Source organism: Schistocerca americana, chromosome 7 (assembly GCF_021461395.2).
Source record: "Schistocerca americana isolate TAMUIC-IGC-003095 chromosome 7, iqSchAmer2.1, whole genome shotgun sequence".
Taxonomy (NCBI): Eukaryota; Metazoa; Arthropoda; class Insecta; order Orthoptera; family Acrididae; genus Schistocerca; species Schistocerca americana.
Window position 1 is genome coordinate 258,689,448 of NC_060125.1, and position 19,932 is coordinate 258,709,379.

At 43.7% G+C, this 19,932-nt stretch overlaps 1 protein-coding gene across 1 annotated transcript in view; it reads right to left on the bottom strand.

The window, feature by feature from the left end:
- LOC124622615 (4-coumarate--CoA ligase 1-like) overlaps positions 1–19,932 on the bottom strand; it is a 203,063-nt gene that overhangs the window by 35,338 nt on the left and 147,793 nt on the right. The window contains exon 5 of the mRNA XM_047148380.1: positions 13,614–13,895. Within this exon, the coding sequence (XP_047004336.1) occupies positions 13,614–13,895 (282 nt within the window). The remainder of the gene's footprint in view (positions 1–13,613; positions 13,896–19,932) is intronic.

A 19,932-nucleotide genomic window follows, 5' to 3' on the forward strand; every position in this document is an offset into this window, starting at 1 on the left:
TGAAGACAACACAATACCCAGTCCCTGAGAAGAGAAATACCAAGACCCAGCCGGGAATCGAATCCAGGCCCGTAGGACGGCAATCCGTCACCCCGACCACTCAGCTATCGGGGCGGACAGAGTCTTGACGTGAGTGACGGAATGGGGTCTGGCATTGTCACACAGCAACAAAACTCTAGACGTCAGATGTCCACGTCACTTATTCTGTATTGCACGTCTAACTTAGTCACGGTAGCGCAATAAACGGTTGCGTTTGTTGTTGTCCCTTACTGTATAAGCTCGATTAACAAGACTGACGTTTAAACTCTGTGGTCATATGAGAATCCCACATCTCGTCCCTTGTAACAATGTTCTCTAAAAATTGATCACCGTCCTTATAGCACCGAGTCAAAAAGTCAAGAGCACAAACCGTTTTTTCCATTTTGTGTTTCTCTAAAAGCGTCTTGGCAAATCAATACGTGCAAAATTTGGGAAACTGGTCCTTTCAGTGACAATTTTGTGCAAAGTTGTTCGACCTACAACTGTAAATTCGAATACTAAAGCTAAAATAGTGAATCTTCGCTCTTCACGAATCTTTTCGTCCACAACTTCGACCAAATCTTCTGAGATCACTGATGAGTCTGCCTGATCGCGGTTCAAGATGGATATTTCACCGTCCGTCCACGAAAGCTGACACCCATTTTCGCATTTTGCTGTCGCTCATCGCACTGGGGCTACGTACCTCACTTATCTGACGATGAGTTTCTGCTCCTGCATCATTTACGGCTGTCAAAACCGAGTCACTGATCGTATTTCACAGTCGTTGGGCTGATTAATTGTTTCAAACACTTTGAACTGACACTGTAGTCAGCACACTGCGACAATATCGATTCAAATGGCCTCGGTTGATGAGCAAGGCACTCTGGGAGTCGTTGCACAGACGCGTTTCAATATTAGAGAGAAATTTGATTAGGTACAGTGATTCGGACCTTGCTTTCTGAATAACCGTCGTACGTACAACCTACATTAAATTCTAGGCTTGCTTTATACACGACAACAGTGTGTAGAAGTCTAACGCCATCTCTCTTCTGTCCGAACAAGTCTTGGAAGTCCCAACGGTTCTGACCAACCGAGGTGTCATCCTCAGGCGTCACTAGATGTGGATATGGAGGGGCGTGTGGTCAGCACACTGCGCTCCCTGCCATTGTCAGTTTTCATGACCGGTGCCGCTACTTCTCAGTCAAGTAGCATCTCAGTTGGCCTCACAAGGGCTGAGTGCACACCGCTTGCCAACAGCCTCCGACGGCAGACTCCGACGGTCACCCATCAAAAGTGCCAGCTACGCCTGACAGCACTTAACTTCGGTGATGTGACGGGAACTGGTGCTACCACTATGACAAGGCCATTGACACATTTAACACTAGGCTTGCATCATTCACTTCAGCGGTGGACACGGACAAAACAAACCATCAACGTGAAACACTGTGCCGGGCAACTTCATGCCATTATTATGCAGAGAGTACCCACTCTACTTGCTTGTATACAAGATTATGCATGCCATACCCACCGGAGCAATTTATAAGAACCGTATGAGCTACCTACGTGAAATATGAAAATTGCATTAAACACAGGAGCATCGTGCACTGAGTACAATGTGCTGTCTATAATAAACACCCTCACTGCTTCATCAATATCGGCAACATGTAGAGAGTACATACGACAGCTGCACTGCAGCTAATCTTGACATAACTACCACAACAGAGTGTACGGACCATTACGTACTACTCTTGCCGTTTTCGCTTCAACAGCCTATAGAGACTATGTAGGCCATCTACACTAAAAATTTGGCTTGCCTTACCGACTCTAGCTGTGTGCGAAGACTGTACACTTTATCTACATTGATGGCTACATTTCTTACAGTCTCCCTATGTGTGTATACATACCCTATACGCCATCTTCATAAAAGCCTGAAGAGCAGAAACGTGACCAATTTCAGCCTTCCACTATTAGGGAAAATGTTTCACTTTCCGTATTAAACTACCTCTTCAGTCACCTGCTGTATCGGCACTTCGTCAGATAGCTACAACATCATCTTTCCTAGGTCTCTCATAAAATTAAGTACCAACAATCTGCTGCGTCTCCCGTCCTTGGCAACCATGACATGCTGACATGCCATTGGTATCACGTGCAGCCCTCCTTTTATCTCCACTTCACATTCTTTCTCAAGACCATTATAATAAACTTCTTTCCAGATGGTGAACTAATCCACGGGATTATCCTATTCCAAATGAAAGATTTTCTGCTTTATGCAAATCTATTCCTCTAATTCCTACAGACCACCAGTCCGTGCTTCCCTCTTACTTACTGCACACTGTTTTCCATAATCTCTTCAGTACCTTCTACATCACAATTCCTTACCTACAGCTACCAGGATTCCACAACAGAGCTATAGTCAAACAGCAGAGGCACACATGTCCAAATTATGTCTTCACACATATCATCTCTGTTTCTTCATCTCAAGCTTTATTTTTACATTTATTTCCTTTGTAAACAAACGGTTGGAGAGCTGAAACTTAGCCACTTAGAAGAGTACACAGGGTCCACGTGAGAAAATTTTGAAGATTTTCAGGAATATTTTCTGTGCACTGTGTAGCAACAGTGAAAAAAATCTGTAATATACAACCACAAAAAGTATAGCACAAAACACTTGACAACGCAACAGTCCTAAGACAGACACAAAAGTATTGCGATGGTGTTGCCGCCGCTACGGATGACCTCAGCATAACGTTATGCCACTCTTCTCTTACAAGTGAACCCATCCACTAGGTGCACATTGGTCAGCTCTTCATCAGTAAATGTGTCCACATTGCTGTGTAGCACTTTTAATGTACAACTAACAAACAAAATTCCGTCCGAACAGACCTTCAAGGCCCCATGGCACCGACCGACCGCCGTGTCATCCTGCGCCTCCTCTGCCCAAAGGCGTCACTGAACGCGGATATGGAGGAGCTTGTGGTCAGCACATCACCCTCCCGGCTGTTCTCAGTTTTAATGACCGGAGCCGCTACTCAATCAAGTACTCCCGCATCTGACCTCAAAAGGGCTTAGTGGACCCCACTCGTCAACAATGCCCGGCACACCCGGACAGTCTCCCATCCGAGCGCTAGCCAATTGTGACAGCGCCTAACTTCGGTGATCTGACGGTAATAGGTATTATCACTGCGGCAAGGCAGATGGCAATGTACAGCTAACACTGCCGGAGAAATAAAATCGGCACAGAACCGAGCAGTACTGTGTGCAAGTTTGAGACCAAGGAGTAGATTTTGCATTACTGTTGTCATACAGTTTTGAACATGGCTGTCTTCCAGCAACCGTGTATGGGTTTCAATGGAAAAATAACACAGCCACTCGGTTGCAAATAATTTTTTGATACGTTGACCCAGGTTTCGACACCTCTAAGGATATCTTCCGTTGCATCTTGCCCATTCGTCACCTATAATGTGCCTAAGGGATGCTGCGTTTTCGGGATGCTATACAACAATTCACGCAAGTAACATTAGTAGCTTTATTTCTAGAAAGCAGATTGACAATACTTAACTTTTTATTTACAGTAAATGTCGCAAGCGTGGGGCGACATGTAAACAGTAATATGATCTTCGCTATAGACAAAGTCCAAGTAAGCACTTGATACGGATCACTACAATCTGTTCTGCGAGTGCCGGTCTACAACCGTCCGCTAATGTCCGTTGCTGAGCCCATCTGAGCACTAATGTCCGGTCGAGGCTGGCAGGAGCGGCTCTTATACACTACTGGCCATTAAAATTGCTACACCATGAAGATGACGTGCTACAGACGCGAAATTTAGCCGACAGGAAGAAGATGCTGTGATACGCAAATGATTAGCTTCTCAGAGCATTCACACAAGGTTGGCGCCGGTGGCGACACCTACAACGTGCTGACATGAGGAAAGTTTCCAACCGATTTCTCATACACAAACAGCAGTTGACCGGCGTTGCCTGATGAAACGTTGTTGTGATGCCTCGTGTAAGGAGGAGAAATGCGTACAATCACGTTTCCGACTTTGGTAAAGGTCGGATTGTAGCCTATCACGATTGCGGCTTATCGTATCGCGACATTGCTTCTCGCGTTGGTCGAGATCCAATGACTGTTAGCAGAATATGGAATCGGTGGGTTCAGGAGGGTAATACGGAACGCCGTGCTGAATCCAAACGGCCTCGTATCATTAGCAGTCGAGATGACAGGCATCTTATCCGCATGGCTGTAACGTATCGTGCAGCCACGTCTCGATCCCTGAGTCAACAGATGGCGACGTTTGCAAGACAACAACCATCTGCACGAACAGTTCGACGACGTTTGCAGCAGCATGGACTATCAGCTCGGAGACCATGGCTGCAGTTACCCTCGACGCTGCATCACAGACAGGAGCGCCTGCGATGGTGTACTCAACGACGAACCTGAGTGCACGAATGGCAAAACATTTTTTCGGATGAATCCAGGTTCTGTTTACAGCATCATGATGGTCGCATCCGTGTTTGGCGACATCGCGGTGAACGCACATTTGAAGCATGTATTCGTCACCGCCATGCTGGCGTATCACCCGGCTTGATGGTATGGGGTGCCATTGGTTACACGTCTCGTTCACCTCTTGTTCGCATTGACGGCACTTTAAACAGTGGACGTTACATTTCAGATGTGTTACGACCCGTGGCTCTACCCTTCATTTGATCCCTGCGAAACCCTACATTTCGGCAGGATAATGCACGACCGCATGTTGCAGGTCCTGTACGGGCCTTTCTGGATACAAAAAAATGTTCGACTGCTGCCCTGGCCAGCACATTCTCCAGATCTCTCACCAACTGAAAACGTCTGGTCAATGGTGGCCGAGCAACTGGCTCGTCACAATACGCCAGTCACTACTCTTGATGAACTGTGGTATCGTGTTGAAGCTGCATGGGCAGCTGTACCTGTACACGCCTTCCAAGCTCTGTTTGGCTCATGCCCAGGCGTATCACGGCCGTTATTACGGCCAGAGGTGGTTGTTGTGGGTACTGATTTCTCAGGATGTATGCACCCAAATTGCGTGAAAATGTAATCACATGCCAGTTCTAGTATAATATATTTATCCAATGAATACCTGTTTATCATCTGCATTTCTTCTTGGCGTAGCTATTTTAATGGCCAGTAGTGTATTCGCTTCTTGCGCGGCGGGCTCCTTGTCAGCGGGCTATTTATTGGCTGATGCCTGCTCACCGCCTTCGCTGTTCCTCCGTTCATTCTCTTCGCTCCGGCGCTTGTAGTTACGCCAGAACATCTTCGTCAGAAAGAAATTGTAATAACTGTATAGTTACATCGCGTGAAGGCAATAGTGAAAGTTTCGAGCGGGCATGCTCAAGCCAAAAATTAAAAATTTTCCAGCCTTTGGTACATATACTTCGCAACCCCCAAAGACTAGAACATTTTTAATTTTTAATTTTTAGCTTGAGCATGCCTGCTCGAAACTTTGACTATTGCCTTCTTGTAATGTAGCTTTACAGTTGTTGAAATTTCATTCTGATTAAGATATCGTTAGAGTTGTCGAAACTTAGGTCAATGTATTAAAAAATTATCTGCATCCGATTGGCCACGTTATTTCTCCTTTGATTACTGTCGTCAGTAGCAAATAGAGTGCCTAATAAACGGCCCTCACTTGCACAGACAGCAGTTTAGGGGAGAGGACAACGATAGTGGTGCGGACTCCCTCATTAACGGTAGGAGATGTGCATCCTCAAAGGTGAAGACTATGCACAAACGTATTTTTGTATAACTTGGAAGTTACAGCTATGGGGACTGAAAACAAATATATCAACACGACTAATAGTTCGACAAACAGAGACATTCAAAGTCAATAGTTTCTTACTAGAGTACCGGAAATAAAATAGTCGCGTTATAAATGTGTGGGAAATCTTATTGGACTTAACTGCTAAGGTCATCAGTCCCTAAGCTTACACACTACTTAACCTAAATTATCCTAAGGACAAACACATACACCCATGCCCGAGGGAGGACTCGAACCTCCGCGTTATAAATGATCAATCAAACCAAATCAAATCCAATCATGGAATATCAGAAGGAAACCTGAAAAAAAACAGGTAAAAAATGTAGTGTAGCAGATAGCCTCACTTTTTACGGTACTGACAATATAAAATAAAGAACACGTCGTGTGGAAATTGTCAGTCCCCTGACACCTACTTGATAAATACTACCTAAATATAAAATTATCTTTTCCTACTGCAGCGTCTTTCCAGCATCAGTGAAGCCTTTGGAAATATTTGTAGTTATGGTTTCCCCTCCTTCTTTATTCTTAGTTTCGTACTTACTTTCACTTGTTGCTCGGCGTCACACACACCGCCTATTTGGTTATGGTGGATCTTTTTTAGTCTCTTGAACACTGCGTCTGTCCTTTGAGCTTGGAGCAATTGGCCACCAGCAATCCCTGCGTCCACAGGCACTGTTGTCCACGTTCGCCTCTTGAAGGTGGGCTACATCTTTTAGTGTTTCTCCTTTTTTGTTGCAATAGATTCTTACATCATAATGAAATTTTCGCTTTGCAGTTGAATGTGCGCTGATATGATACTTCCCTGGCGGATTAAAACTATGTACATGGGCATTCGAACTCGGGACAGAGCAAATGTGCCGGAGTTCAAGTCTTAGTCTGGCACATGGTTTTAATCTGCCAGGAAAGTTTCAGATTTTTATGCATTTAAAATAAAATAGAAGTTTCGGGCAATGGTAATATAAATAAATTGTTTGATGATTTAGAAGAAAGAACTGAAGATGGGATAGGTAACAGACGTTAGAGACACCACCTTGGTGCCTGGGGATGAATACCTCGATATCTGCCGTCGAGCCGTTGACCCTAGCACCATATGTATGTTTACGTGTTGGTGGTAGCGTCCGGTCACGAAAACTGATAAGAGTCGGGAGAAGGATGCGACGGTCCGTCGGTACCTTTGGGCCTTCCGAAGCCTTTTCGGCCAGAGGTTAGGTGTAGATAGTGGTAGAACAACTGGATTAAGCTAGATCCAGTTTGTTAGGTATAATACAAGTAGTGTTTGTAGTGGCTTAGGAGACAACAAACCGGCACTGTTTACAATACTATCTTATGTTCGGTTCTGATCGATATTTATTTATCCCACGAGGAATGTAGTTGGCGTCTATGTGCCTGGAACTCATAGTCAGTTAATATTTCTCCTTCTCCTTCTTCATCCACTGTGTGTTCTATCGTTTTGTGTATCTCGACCTGCCTTCTTTATCGCCTAGTACCTATTCATTGTAAGTTGTTTTAAACGTTTTAATTTGCTAATTTATTTATATCATCCACTGGATGGCCAACGCCTTTTAGCAGTGGTAACACCAGTACCCGTCAGATCGAAGAGCTGTCGGCCTTTGGTAGCTCTTGGACGAGCCTGCCGAACACTGATGACAAGCAGGGAGCACACAGCCCTTGTGGAGCCAACTGGGCAGCTACTTGACTGAGAAGTAGCAGCTGTGGTCATGGAAACTGATAATGGCCGGAGAGCGGTGTGCTGACAACATGCCCCTCCATATCCGCATCCATTGACGCCCATCGGCTGAGGATGACACAGCGTTCGGTCGGCACCGTTGTCTCCTGGTGTTCCTAATCCCCAACACATGTGCAATTTGGAGTCCGACTTAGACACACGAGTTTTAAGTGCGTAGGTTAAGAGGTGCACTATACCGTAGCTACGATCGGAACGTTTCAGTCTTAATCTTTCCGAGATGGGGAAAATGTATTGACTGTTGGTACCTTATCTCTGATCTCCTATTCATCTTGCAACGTCTCGATTCACCAAAGTTGGTGCTTGTTGTCACAAGCTACACTGGTTATAAGTCTAACCTGGTCTAGTACATCCATCTTTAACCAGCACGTTGCAGTCCGATATCTGATAGCAATATCAGTCGGGTTTATTCCACAAACTACAGATAGCGCTACCGCTGAAGTGGCGCCAAACGCCTCCGACAGTCTAAGCAGGACACTCCTTTCCCCTTGTCTAAAATACGTTCTGCTTGGGTGGAAAGTTAATCGTGTGTCCATGTACTGAATTTAAGTCAAAGTACTGATTCGAAGAGTGTACAACAGTATGTTTATGTAACTAGTAGAGATGGTCTGTATTCCCCAGTTTATGTAGTTTTTTCTGCTTCATCTGTAGCCTATTTCTTTTGTTCACGAAAATTTTAAACTTTCATTGATGTATGCTCCCAGATAACGTGTAACGTCTGCTTTTTCTTTGTGTCTCCAATTTTTACCGAAGGGTCCCTTCTCAGTAGATCCTTCGGTAGCGTGCACTAATGTTTGATTGTATTTAGAGTGCCACTGGTTTTCTCTTGTAGCTGGACACTGTTGTTTGTAGAGGCTGCTACTACTACTACTACTACTACTACTACTAGATAATGTGCATGTACGACTATTCCATCCGTCCTGCATACATCATCCACTAGGTACACGATAGGTTCGACAGTTATGTTCCAAAAGGTGGATGCAGAGATCGACATGTAAGGGAAATTACTTTCCAACTGCCCACCTGTCATTCTACCATACATGGTCTGTGGTACCTCCAAAACACATTGCATGACAAAAGAGGTTGTCGAAAGCATCTCAACCATTTATCAGATGGGATTGGCATACTTCTGTTGTATGTTTTCGACAATTTCTAGCCGCGCGGGATTTGCCGAGCGGTCTCAGGCGCTGCAGTCATGTACTGTGCGGCTGGTCGCGGCGGAGGTTCGAGTCCTCCCTCGGGCATGGGTGTGTGTGTTTGTCCTTAGGATAGTTTAGGTTAAGTAGTGTGTAAGCTTAGGGACTGATGACCTTAGCAATTAAGTCCCATAAGATTTCACACACATTTGAACATTTTTTTGACAATTTCTAGAGCGTGATTAGTTGCATCCCTCTATTAATTGTCCTTGTCTAAATACGAAATTGTGTGGGCTGAAACCTCAAAGGTCTCTATCAAACTATAAGCGGCTGCACAGAACTCTTTCCGACGAGTGTTTGATCATTACTGCGTTAGAGATTTTTCCGTTTTGTAGGTAACCTGCCTGGCCTTAGGCCGTCTTTTATGAGTTCTGTTTATGTGATCTGTGGTGCTTGTCTTTTGAATATCTCTGGATAGACCGCGTATGGACCTGGTGCTTTTTGGTCCAATAGTACTGTTATTGGCACCGCAAGTTCCTCATGTGCAAATGCACGGGTGACTGTTGCTGTGTAGAGTGTGTAGGTCTTCCCTGAGTGTGTTTTATTATGTGTCTTAGTTAATGACATCATTTGGGAGGAGTTTAACTCAACAGAAATCGCGTTGTATTTCTACATCCTCTAGTCATTGTACCGCCATTCTGACATAGGTTGGTATACAATTTCGCAGTGTTTTTTCTTTCGCTTATTAGCATTCCTGTTGCTATGAGTTTATTTATCAATTGTGATTTTTTATCTATAGTTCGGTGTTTCTGTTTGAGTTGTTATATTGTCATTTTGTCATTTGAAGATAGTCATTTGAGCTGTGGACGCTAGAAAATGGAGTGCTAAGTGAAGAAACTGGAAGATTTTCAAGATATTCTTCTGTTTTTCAGTACAGGGATGACAGCAGTGGAGGCAGCCAGAAACATTTGGGCAGTGTATGGGGATAATGTCACTGGACACAGCACGGCAAGAAAATTGTTTTCTACACTTAAGGAGGATTAGTCACTATGCACGTTCAGGAAGACCTTCGAGGTTTGATGAAGATAGTTTAAACGCATTAATCCACAATGATCCACGCCATACACTCGAGAGCGGGCACATGCGATGAACTGTGATCACTCCACCACTGTCCGACATTTTCATGTAATGGGGAAGGTTCAAGAATCGATTGTATGCGTACTGCATGCTCTAAGCCAAAATCACAAAAATCTGTGGGTGGCCATATGTGCATCTCTGCTGACTCGTCATCAATTCACTCGTTAACAACACCGACCAGCCGTATCCTGTATCGTTACTGGTGACAGGAAGTGGTGTCTTTATGTTAATATAAGGAAAAGAAAGGAATAGTTGAGGCAAAACAAAGCAGCATCTTCCCGTACAAAGACCTTCACGCACCCAAAAAAAATGGTTCAAATGGCTCTGAGCACTATGGGACTTAACATCTTAGGTCATCAGTCCCCTAGAACTTAGAACTACTTAAACCTAACTAACCTAAGGACATCACACACATCCATGCCCGAGGCAGGATTCGAACCTGCGACCGTAGCAGTCCCGCGGTTCCGGACTGCAGCGCCTAGAACCGCACGGCCACAGTGACTGGCTGCACGCACCCACAAACGATAATATAAAATGAGTCTGGTGGAACAGCGGCGGTTTGGTGTATTATGGATTGCTTCCCCGAAGTGTAACCACCACTGCTGACATTTATAGTCTACAACTGAGACGTTTTGCAGACGCAACCAAGAACAACGAACAGGAAGACTATGTGAAGTTATGCTACTCCACGATAACAACGGCACGCATTCTGCTTCACTCACAAAAATCACTATACAGAAGTTGGGCTAGGAAATCATTCTGCACGCAACTTAACCACTTGATCTTTGCGTCCTCAGATGTTCATCTTTTCCGCTCTCCGTCGAACAAGTTTCAAGAAACTCCCTTTCCGAGCCCTTCGCCTCAAAACCAAGTGATTTCCAAAGTCGCCCAGTCGAAAAGCTACCCTGGGGTTGGCATACGGTGGTAAATAGTGAAAGAGACTGTATTGTTGAAGGCTAAAGTCTCTGTCATGTGTATCTATTGTATTTATTAAACTTATAGAAAAACGCTACGAACTTACATACCAATGGTACCCCACCTGGGGGTAATTACACCCTGAGGAATTTTCTGAGGGGTGAAAACTAAACTATTCGATTCTGTTTGCCACGGAACTAAATTATTTTAAAAAGATCATTACTACTATCAAATTTTACAAGACTCTAATATTGATTACATAAGTATAAATAATTATTTTTTCTCAGTCAGTAGCATTAATGCAATGGAGGTTACAGGTTCTTCACATAGTTCATCCGCTAAACACGTATGTTGTGCTTTGTCACGTACATAAGTGTTGATAAAACTAAGACACATACGTAATAAATACTAAATAACTCAAGAAAATGTCTTCTCCAAATTGTAAATAGTACCTGCAGTAGTCCAGCAACAGCTTCATTACACCCTTCGAAACAGATAAATGATTTAATTGGCACCACGACACAGCAGAAACTGCGTAAGGGCTACTATAGTGAGATTAGATATAAATCATTAACAACCTGAAGTCCTCCAATTTCTGCCAGTTCAGAAGTAAAGAGTGCAACAGTGGACTGATTTACGAACAGTAAGCATAGTGCACACATCTGAACTTGTTTGATTTTAAATGGGGTTGCAGTGTGCATGTGAAGCAAGTGTCGCAATGGAGAGGAGTAATGCAGGGGCAGTGTGTTTTGTAACAAGTGTTTATCCTCACCGTGATATCGTTCATATTTCACCATTTTAAAAATAAATGTGCTCCAAGAATAGTCTTTGATTGTACTGTATAGTTAAGTGATAAGGTTGATGGTAATGTGGGGGAGGGGGTGGGAGGGCAATAGACGGCAGGGGGGAGGGTGGGGGTAGTAGCTGATGTCTGATTGCACTCAGTGACAATGATCTAAGAAACGTTGGGAACCCCTATTATACACCAACCCAGTATGTACACCCCCTACGTTCTGTCCTGTATGTGTTGCCACGAATTGTTTCCAGTAACGTTTTCTGGAGTCATAGAGCTCTTTTTCTTAAGGTTTACATGGCGTGCCGAGATGCAACATTCTCAGTTGTCTGTCTCTATACTTGTAGGCTCTCTGGTATAATTTTTGTTTTCCTCCCACGTTCCTTTTTGGTCTTGTGAGCTCGTCTGTCCATGTTGTTGTGAGGAAAACGCAGAGGTGTGAGGGATTATTTCTTGGGAATCCGAAAAAAACAGCAGTCGTCGCCTTACCAGCTGCGAAAACGGTCTTTGCCTTCTTTGGTGCACTTTCACCAAGCTTTTGTCCATTGTTTTGACTGTCGTTTCGACTCAAGTGTTTAATGATGGATGCAGGTTTTACCAGCAGCCACAAATCGGCGCTAAAAGTCTTACGGGTTGTGATTAAACATCGCCAGATGTTGTGTTGAAATGTTGTGCTGGATGCGCTTTTGGTCGACTGTGGACAATCACGGCAACCACCTCGCACACAGCTTCTTCACAGCCAATTCTCTGTGCAGGATTTAATGCATTCGCGCAGTAGAGACGTCTACAGCCTCAGAAATCTCACGAATTTTTATTTGGCTGTCGCGCACTACGATATCATGGATAATGTTAACGGTTTCCTTTGTGGTGACCTCAATTGGAAGGCCGGAGCCTGCTTCGTCTTCGCTGCTTTTTCGGCTTTAAAATCATTAATCCAAAATAAATGGTGTTCAGTCAGGCGCAGAGTCTGTGTGAACTTTATCCAATTCTGTTTTCATCTGTGAGACAGACGAACCCTTCAAATGAAAAGTTTAATAACAACAGGAAACTCGGTTTTCTCCATTTTCAGTCGAAGTCGACACAAGTCCTTTATACAATTCGTGGAATAATCAAGCTTACGAACCAAGAAGGCGCGGAAAGAATGTTCCACTCTTTCGGGAAACTGAACAGACTTATCGGACCAGCCTCATAAATGGGGGTAAGGAATAAAACAAAATTCACCTACTCTGGAACGAGCCACCAGATACCTCATGCACCCCACAGCGAAATAATCAGAAAGTAAACAGTTTTTTAAGTTGCATGAGCAGTCATACAATAATTCTTAAATGAGCATACCGCCATTTGACTGTATTGTTGTTTTTTTTTTTAAGTTACGACCAAAGTTTCGGCCTTTTATGTCATTTTCATGTGATTGAGTTTATTTCATTAACATATTTTGCAGGACATCAAGCTCAAAATTGGCCATAATTAAGAAAAATATTCGCTCTGCATGAAATGCCAGATGTAAAATCATCATCTTGTAAAAAGGTCAGTGAATAATAATGGGAGCATGTCATATTTAACAAAAACAGATTTATTTTGGAATATACCAACCAACAGGTTTACTTTGGTGTTAATGACATAAACGCAATCAATTTTTGATCTAAAAAAGCACATAATTTTCTGATCACTTAACAAAAATGTTCAAATTGCAGAATAAATAAAAACGAGAACCCACTGATGATGGCACAGTGGTGCCGAAACATGTTTGGGTACTGAGAAAAACGGTGTTTTGCGTAACTGGCGGACCTCACATCCAACAGTTTTAACTGCAAACACGGCCAATACAAGGAGCTGCAAATCAAACTGATGGATATAAACTCAATCACTTGAAAATGCCATAAAAGGCCGAAACCTGGGTCGTAATTTAAAAAAAGACCACAATGCAATCTAAGGGCGGTGCGTTCCTCTAAAAATAATCTCAAAGTGTCCCTGAACAACCTCTCAAATTTTGTCGGTGGACTTCTGATACACGCTGTAAATAACAAGTAAGTGAAAGAAGGAAGGTGCACGAAGATAGTCACTGTGCTTTACCTTGGCCTGCAGCCCAGCGTGGGGGCGCCCCACAGAGCCAGGTGGCGGAGGCCCACAGCGGCTGACGAGCATGTTGCTCAGCACGAAGGTCTCCGTCTGGCCGTACCACTGCGAGAGCGGCCGGCCCGTGCGCGCCTCCAGCCACGCGTGCCTCTCCGCGCTCAGAGCGGACCCTCCAGTGACGCACAAACGCACCTGCTGCACGGCCGACCTCAGCCGGCCCTCCGGGCAATGGCGAGCCAGCGAAATCCACTGGTTCGGCGGCATGAAGATGACGGTGGGCTGCGAAAAGACACTATCACGTGTAGGGAAACAACATCGAATTAATATCTACAGTTTTGTAAGAAAATGAAACGTCTCCAACCGTCCTTACGATGATACTTTCGGTGCTTCAGTACACCATCTTTAGGACTTAGTTGATGCTCAAGGGGTTATCGTGATCAATACACAGGGTGGTCCATTGATAGAGACCGGGCCAAATATCTCATGAAATAAACGTCAAACGAAAAAACTACAAAGAACGAAACTTGTCTAGCTTGAAGGGAGAAATCGGATGGCGTTATGGTTGGCCCGCAAGATGGCGCTGCTATAGGTCAATCGGATATCAACTGCGCTTTTTTAAACAGGAACCATCATTTTTATTACATATTCGTGTAGTACGTAAAGAAATACGTTTTAGTTGGACCACTTTTTTCGCTTTGTGATAGATGGCGCTGTAATAGTCACAAACATATGGCTAACAATTTTGTGGTTCAAATGGCTCTGAGCACTATGCGACTTAACTTCTGAGGTCATCAGTCACCTAGAACTTAAAACTAATTAAACCTAACTAACCTAAGGACATTACACACATCCATGCCCGAGGCACGATTCGAACCTGCGACCGTAGCGGTCGCTCGGCTCCAAACTGCAGCGCCTAGAACCGCACGGCCATTCAGGCCGGCTAATAATTTTAGACGAACAGTTGATAACAGGTAGGTTTTTTAAATTAAAATACAGAACGTAGGTACGTTTGAACATTTTATTTCGGCTATTCCAATGTGATACATCAACCTTTGTGAACATTTCTGAGAACGCATGCTGTTACAGCGTGATTACCTGTAAATACCACATTAACGCAATAAATGCTCAAAATGATGTCCATCAACCTCAATGCATTTGGCAATACGTGTAACGACATTCCTCTCAACAGCGAGTACGTCGTCTTCCGTAATGTTCGCACATTCATTGACAATGCGGTGACGCATGTTGTCAGGCGTTGTCGGTGGATCACGATAGCAAATACCCTTCAACTTTCCCCACAGAAAGAAATCCAAGGCGTCAGATCGGTGAACCTGCGGGCTGTGGTATGGTGCTTCGACGACCAATCCACCTGTTATGAAATTTGCAATTCAATACCGCTTCAACCGCACACGAGCTATGTGCCGGACATCCATCATGCTTGAAGTACATCGCCATTCTGTCATGCAGTGAAACATCTTGTAGTAACATCGGTAGAACATTACGTAGGAAATCAGCATACAGTGCATCATTTAGATTGTCATCGATAAAATGGGGGCCAGTTATCCTTCCTCCCATAATGCCGCACCATACATTACCCCGCCAAGGTCCCTGATGTTCCACTTGTCGCAGCCATCGTGGATTTTCCGTTGACCAATAGTGCATATTACGCCGGTTTACGTTACCGCTGTTGGTGAATGACGCTTCGTAGCTAAATAGAACGCGTGCAAAAAATCTGTCGCCGTCCCGTAATTTCTCTTGTGCCCAGTGGCAGAACTGTACGCGACGTTCAAATCTGTCGCCATGCAATTCCTGGTGCATAGAAATACGGTACGGGTGCAATCGATGTTGATGTAGTACTCTAAACACCGACATTTTTGAGATTCCCGATTCTCACGCAATTTGTCTGCTACTGTTGCGCGGATTAGCTGCGACAGCAGCTAAAACACCTACTTGGGCATCATCATTTGTTGCAGGTCGTGGTTGACGTTTCATATGTGGCTGAACACTTCCTGTTTCCTTAAATAACGTAACTATCCGGCGAACGGTCCGGACTCTTGGATGATGTCGTCCAGGATACCGAGCAGCATACATAGCACACGCCCGTTGTGCATTTTGATCACAACAGCCATACATCAACACGATATCGACCTTTTCCGCAATTGGTAAACGGTCCATTTTAACACGGGTAATGTATCACGAAGCAAATACCGTCCGTACTGGCGGAGTGTTACGTGATACCACGTACTTATACGTTTGTGACTATTACAGCGAAAAAAGTGGTCCAACTAAAACAATCATTTCTTTACGTACTACACGAATGTGTAATAAAAAGTGGGGGTTCCTATTTAAAAAAACGTAATTGATATACGTTTGACCTATGGCAGCGCTATCTAGCGGGCCAACCATAGCGCCATCTGGTTTCCCCCTTCAAGCTAGATAAGTTTCGTTCTTTGCAGTTTTTTCATTTGATGCTTATTTCGTGAGATATTTGGCCCGGTCACTATCAATGGACCACCCTGTATAGGATGTATGAGTGGCCGACATAAATGTTTTACACAGACTACCTGACACTGTGATGTCGCCTCTACAACCATGAAATGTCAATTGTCGGCTGTAGGTGTTTCATTTTCATACAATAGTGAATGGCCATCGTCTCGCAGACCTTCAGTCAAAAAGACGGACTTACAAAAACTATCTACAGTACTCAAAAAAGAAGCGTGATGTAAGAAAAGAATAGTATTCATAAAAGAATCGATAACTTTAAGTACTGATGCGTATCTTTGAATAAAAGATTACACACGGTAAATCACCTAAAACGTGCTCCGCAGATACTGCGGAAATGGGAAGTGCTGCTGATGTGCGGCTTTCACACAATGGACTGGTAGTCGCTGGCACTTACCATTAGCAAATCAACACACCGTAATAATACATAGGAAGCGTATTTTTTGTGCTAACATAAACTTTTTTTTAAAATGGAATAATGGCTATTGACATTAACAAACTAAAATTAGAGTAAATAGAATGCCAGTGGTATTTGCTGAAGGATCTGGTGCAAGATGTTTGCGAGACATCGTATTTTGAAACGATTCCACACCGACACTTGTGCAATGCCTGTAGTAGCACACGGTAAAAAACAAGTGTGTACACTCGTTATGTGGATTCCTACTAGTAAAGAGACAATTTACCGTCACAGATTCTGTTCAAAATGACCGCCAGCAGCGGCAATACACGCTTCCAGTCTGATATGGAAGACTGCTGCACACATTTCAGTGGAGACGTCCGAACAGGCTGTAGTAACAAGCCGTTGCATATCATCGGGACTGCTGGTATGTCCTTGGAGATAGCGTCTTTCAGCTTTCCCCGCAGGAAAAAGTCTACAGGCATCAAATCCGACGAACGGGCCGGCGAAGGTACAGGTCCTCCGTCTCCAATCCAGCGGTTTGGAAACAATTCGGGAAGACATGTGTAGTACTTCGTGCACTACGATCTGGACAGCCATCATGTTGTTACCACAGGTTTTTCGTAGTATGAAGAGGAACGTCTTCCAGAACGTCTTCCTAGAAGATGGTTTGCTAGGAAGTGCCATACTTGCGTGCATTCACTGTCCGGTCTACGAAAAACGGGTGTATGAGTTGATGGTTCACTAGCCCACAATGCACGTTTGCACTCCACGAACGCTGACGGTTCGCCTGACGAAGCCATCGGGAGTTGTCAACAGACCAATGGTACAAGTTTCGGTGACATTTGTGGCCACGGTCCGTAAATGTGGCTTCATCACTAAACAAGATAAATGATACACCTTGAGTATTCTGTCTTAATGCCCATGTACAGAAGTTGAAACGATTCTCATAATCGTTACCATACAGTTGATGACGGAAGAGATGTGGTAGGGATGGAACCTATGCCGTCGGAGAATGCGTAGGACACTTTCCTGACTTCTGCCACTTCCTCGAGCGATTGCGATGGAGCTAAAGTGCGGATCAACTGCAATAGCAACAAGAACATGAATTTTCCCCCCTAGAGTCGTCACTTGTTTTCTTCTATTACGTTACCTAGGTGTTACACTAACACTCACGTAAATGGCTGAAAATGTTGATAAATAACTGCTGAGATGGTTGACGTATCTTCCTACAGTTTCCATACATCACGAGCACGTCGGGTTTTACTGCATTGGTAAATCCCATCGTCCACTCACGACCCACTGTTTGGACTGTCAGACACTAACTGACCAGCAAATCGCATTGCACTCAAGGATAACGCAAGCACACGGTAAGCAACATAGCAACATCGTACCTAGCAACTTCGCAGACAAACAAGTGGCGGTGTGGGATCTTCTCAAAATACGATATCTCGTTAATAACTCGCACTGAAATCCTGCAACAAATACAACTGACATCCTAATTTACCCTACTTTTAGTTTGTTAATGCTAATAGGCATTGTTCCATTTAAAACAGTGTATGTTTCACAAAAATACACTTTATAAGTTTTTTTACTATCTGTTTATTGGCTAACAATACGAGCCCTTGTCTATCAATCAGTTATGCGAAAACAGCTCGTCGGTAGCACTTTCCATTTCCGCAATATTTGCAGTGCAAGTTTTAGGTGATTCGCCATGCGTATTCTGTGTCGCCTCCAATCGCTCCATTTCTGTTTTCAGAATCTATCTTAACAGAGAGAGATAGTTTTTAAATAGAGAGAATTTGATCAAGCAATATTTTTAATTACTGATTACAACTTTTAATCATTTGGATATCAAAACAGAACATTACAGAACAGATTTGATCAAGCAATATTTTTAATTACTGGTTACAATTTGTAAACATTGGAATATCCAAACGTGAAATTACAGAACAGATTATCATAAAAACAACTCAATAGTACCGTAAACTAGATAAATTAAATTTTTCCTAAGCTTTCCGTCTTCCTCCGCAAATCCGTTCAAAAAACAGTGTTCTATCCCGTCGTTTTGATGCTAATCCGTTACGTCACTTTTACCATACGCTCCTTTCCTTTGGAAACAAACGCCGGAGGGGACTCAAGTCGCTGGAGTTTTCAGGTACTCGTTAGCAGCTTATACAACTGGTGGAACAAAACTTTCATCTCTCTAAAAGACTGGCGTTCAGTGCTGACGCACATGTATTGCCAAATCAAGGCTCACTACAGCTTTCTGATCAACGAGAGCAGGTTCGAAAGAGGCGACTGCTCCACTTTTTTTTTTCCTATGTGAAAAATTACTATCTGGTTCACTGTTCAAAATGGTTCAAATGGCTCTGAGCACTATGCGACTTAACTTCTGACGTCATCAGTCGCCTATAAGTTAGAACAAATTAAACCTAACTAACCTAAGGACGTCACACACATCCATGCCCAAGGCAGGATTCGAACCTGCGACCAGGTTCACTGTTGCTGCTGCCAGTGGTAACAGCAGGATTACTTTATGTAAAACCTCTTATTGTAGATATTGCCCCAGAACCAGATCCGGCCTCCTTAAAATGTATAGTTTTGAATCTTGGATCCAGCAAACAGGATACCGTAGCTGAATGATTAGCATCAATCTATCTAAATACGCTTGTGTAACTCACCCAGAACAGTGTTGTCGGTATTGTTGTCAGGTTAACTTAAGCCATTTATTTGCACTTTGTCGTGTCCTGACACTATAGTTTCTAAAATAACAGATTCTCGGTTTTTTATTGCTGCTATTTCCAGTAACATACGTAGACCGAATAAAAATTGCAAAATTCTAGTGACTGTGAAGGAGTGGAAGATCTCTTCAATATGGGGTCGAGGCCGCGGCAGAAACCGGTCTCCTTGTGTGCAGCGAAGATGGCGAAGGTGAAAGAGGCGGGCACGACGCCGGCGAGAGTGAAAGGTCACAAGCTGATGACTTCCCTGCATCGTCACTTTTGGATAGTATCAGTTTTTCTCCCTGACGCAACCACAATATTAAGGGGCCAGTAATTACCTCAAGTTCATAGCACGTCAATAAAATTATAAGTTTTTCAATCAAATTTACCTTCTTTTACAAGGAACACTGCTGATAATAAGCATACCTTATCACTTACATCAATGTAATATACACTGACAGAAGAAAATCACAACACCAAGAAGGAGTTGTGCGACATAGGTAACTTGGCAGGCGTGTTTCTACATGTGAAAGATGTGTGTTCAAATTTCGCGTCACTGGCATAAGGGTGGGGCCAGTAGCGCAATTATGAAGATACATATCAGGTTTGCTTTAAATACACGCAGTAACGGTCTTGAGCGTTAGTTACCTTCGGAACTGGACGTGGTGTGTTGACGTTAGTTCAGAATGTC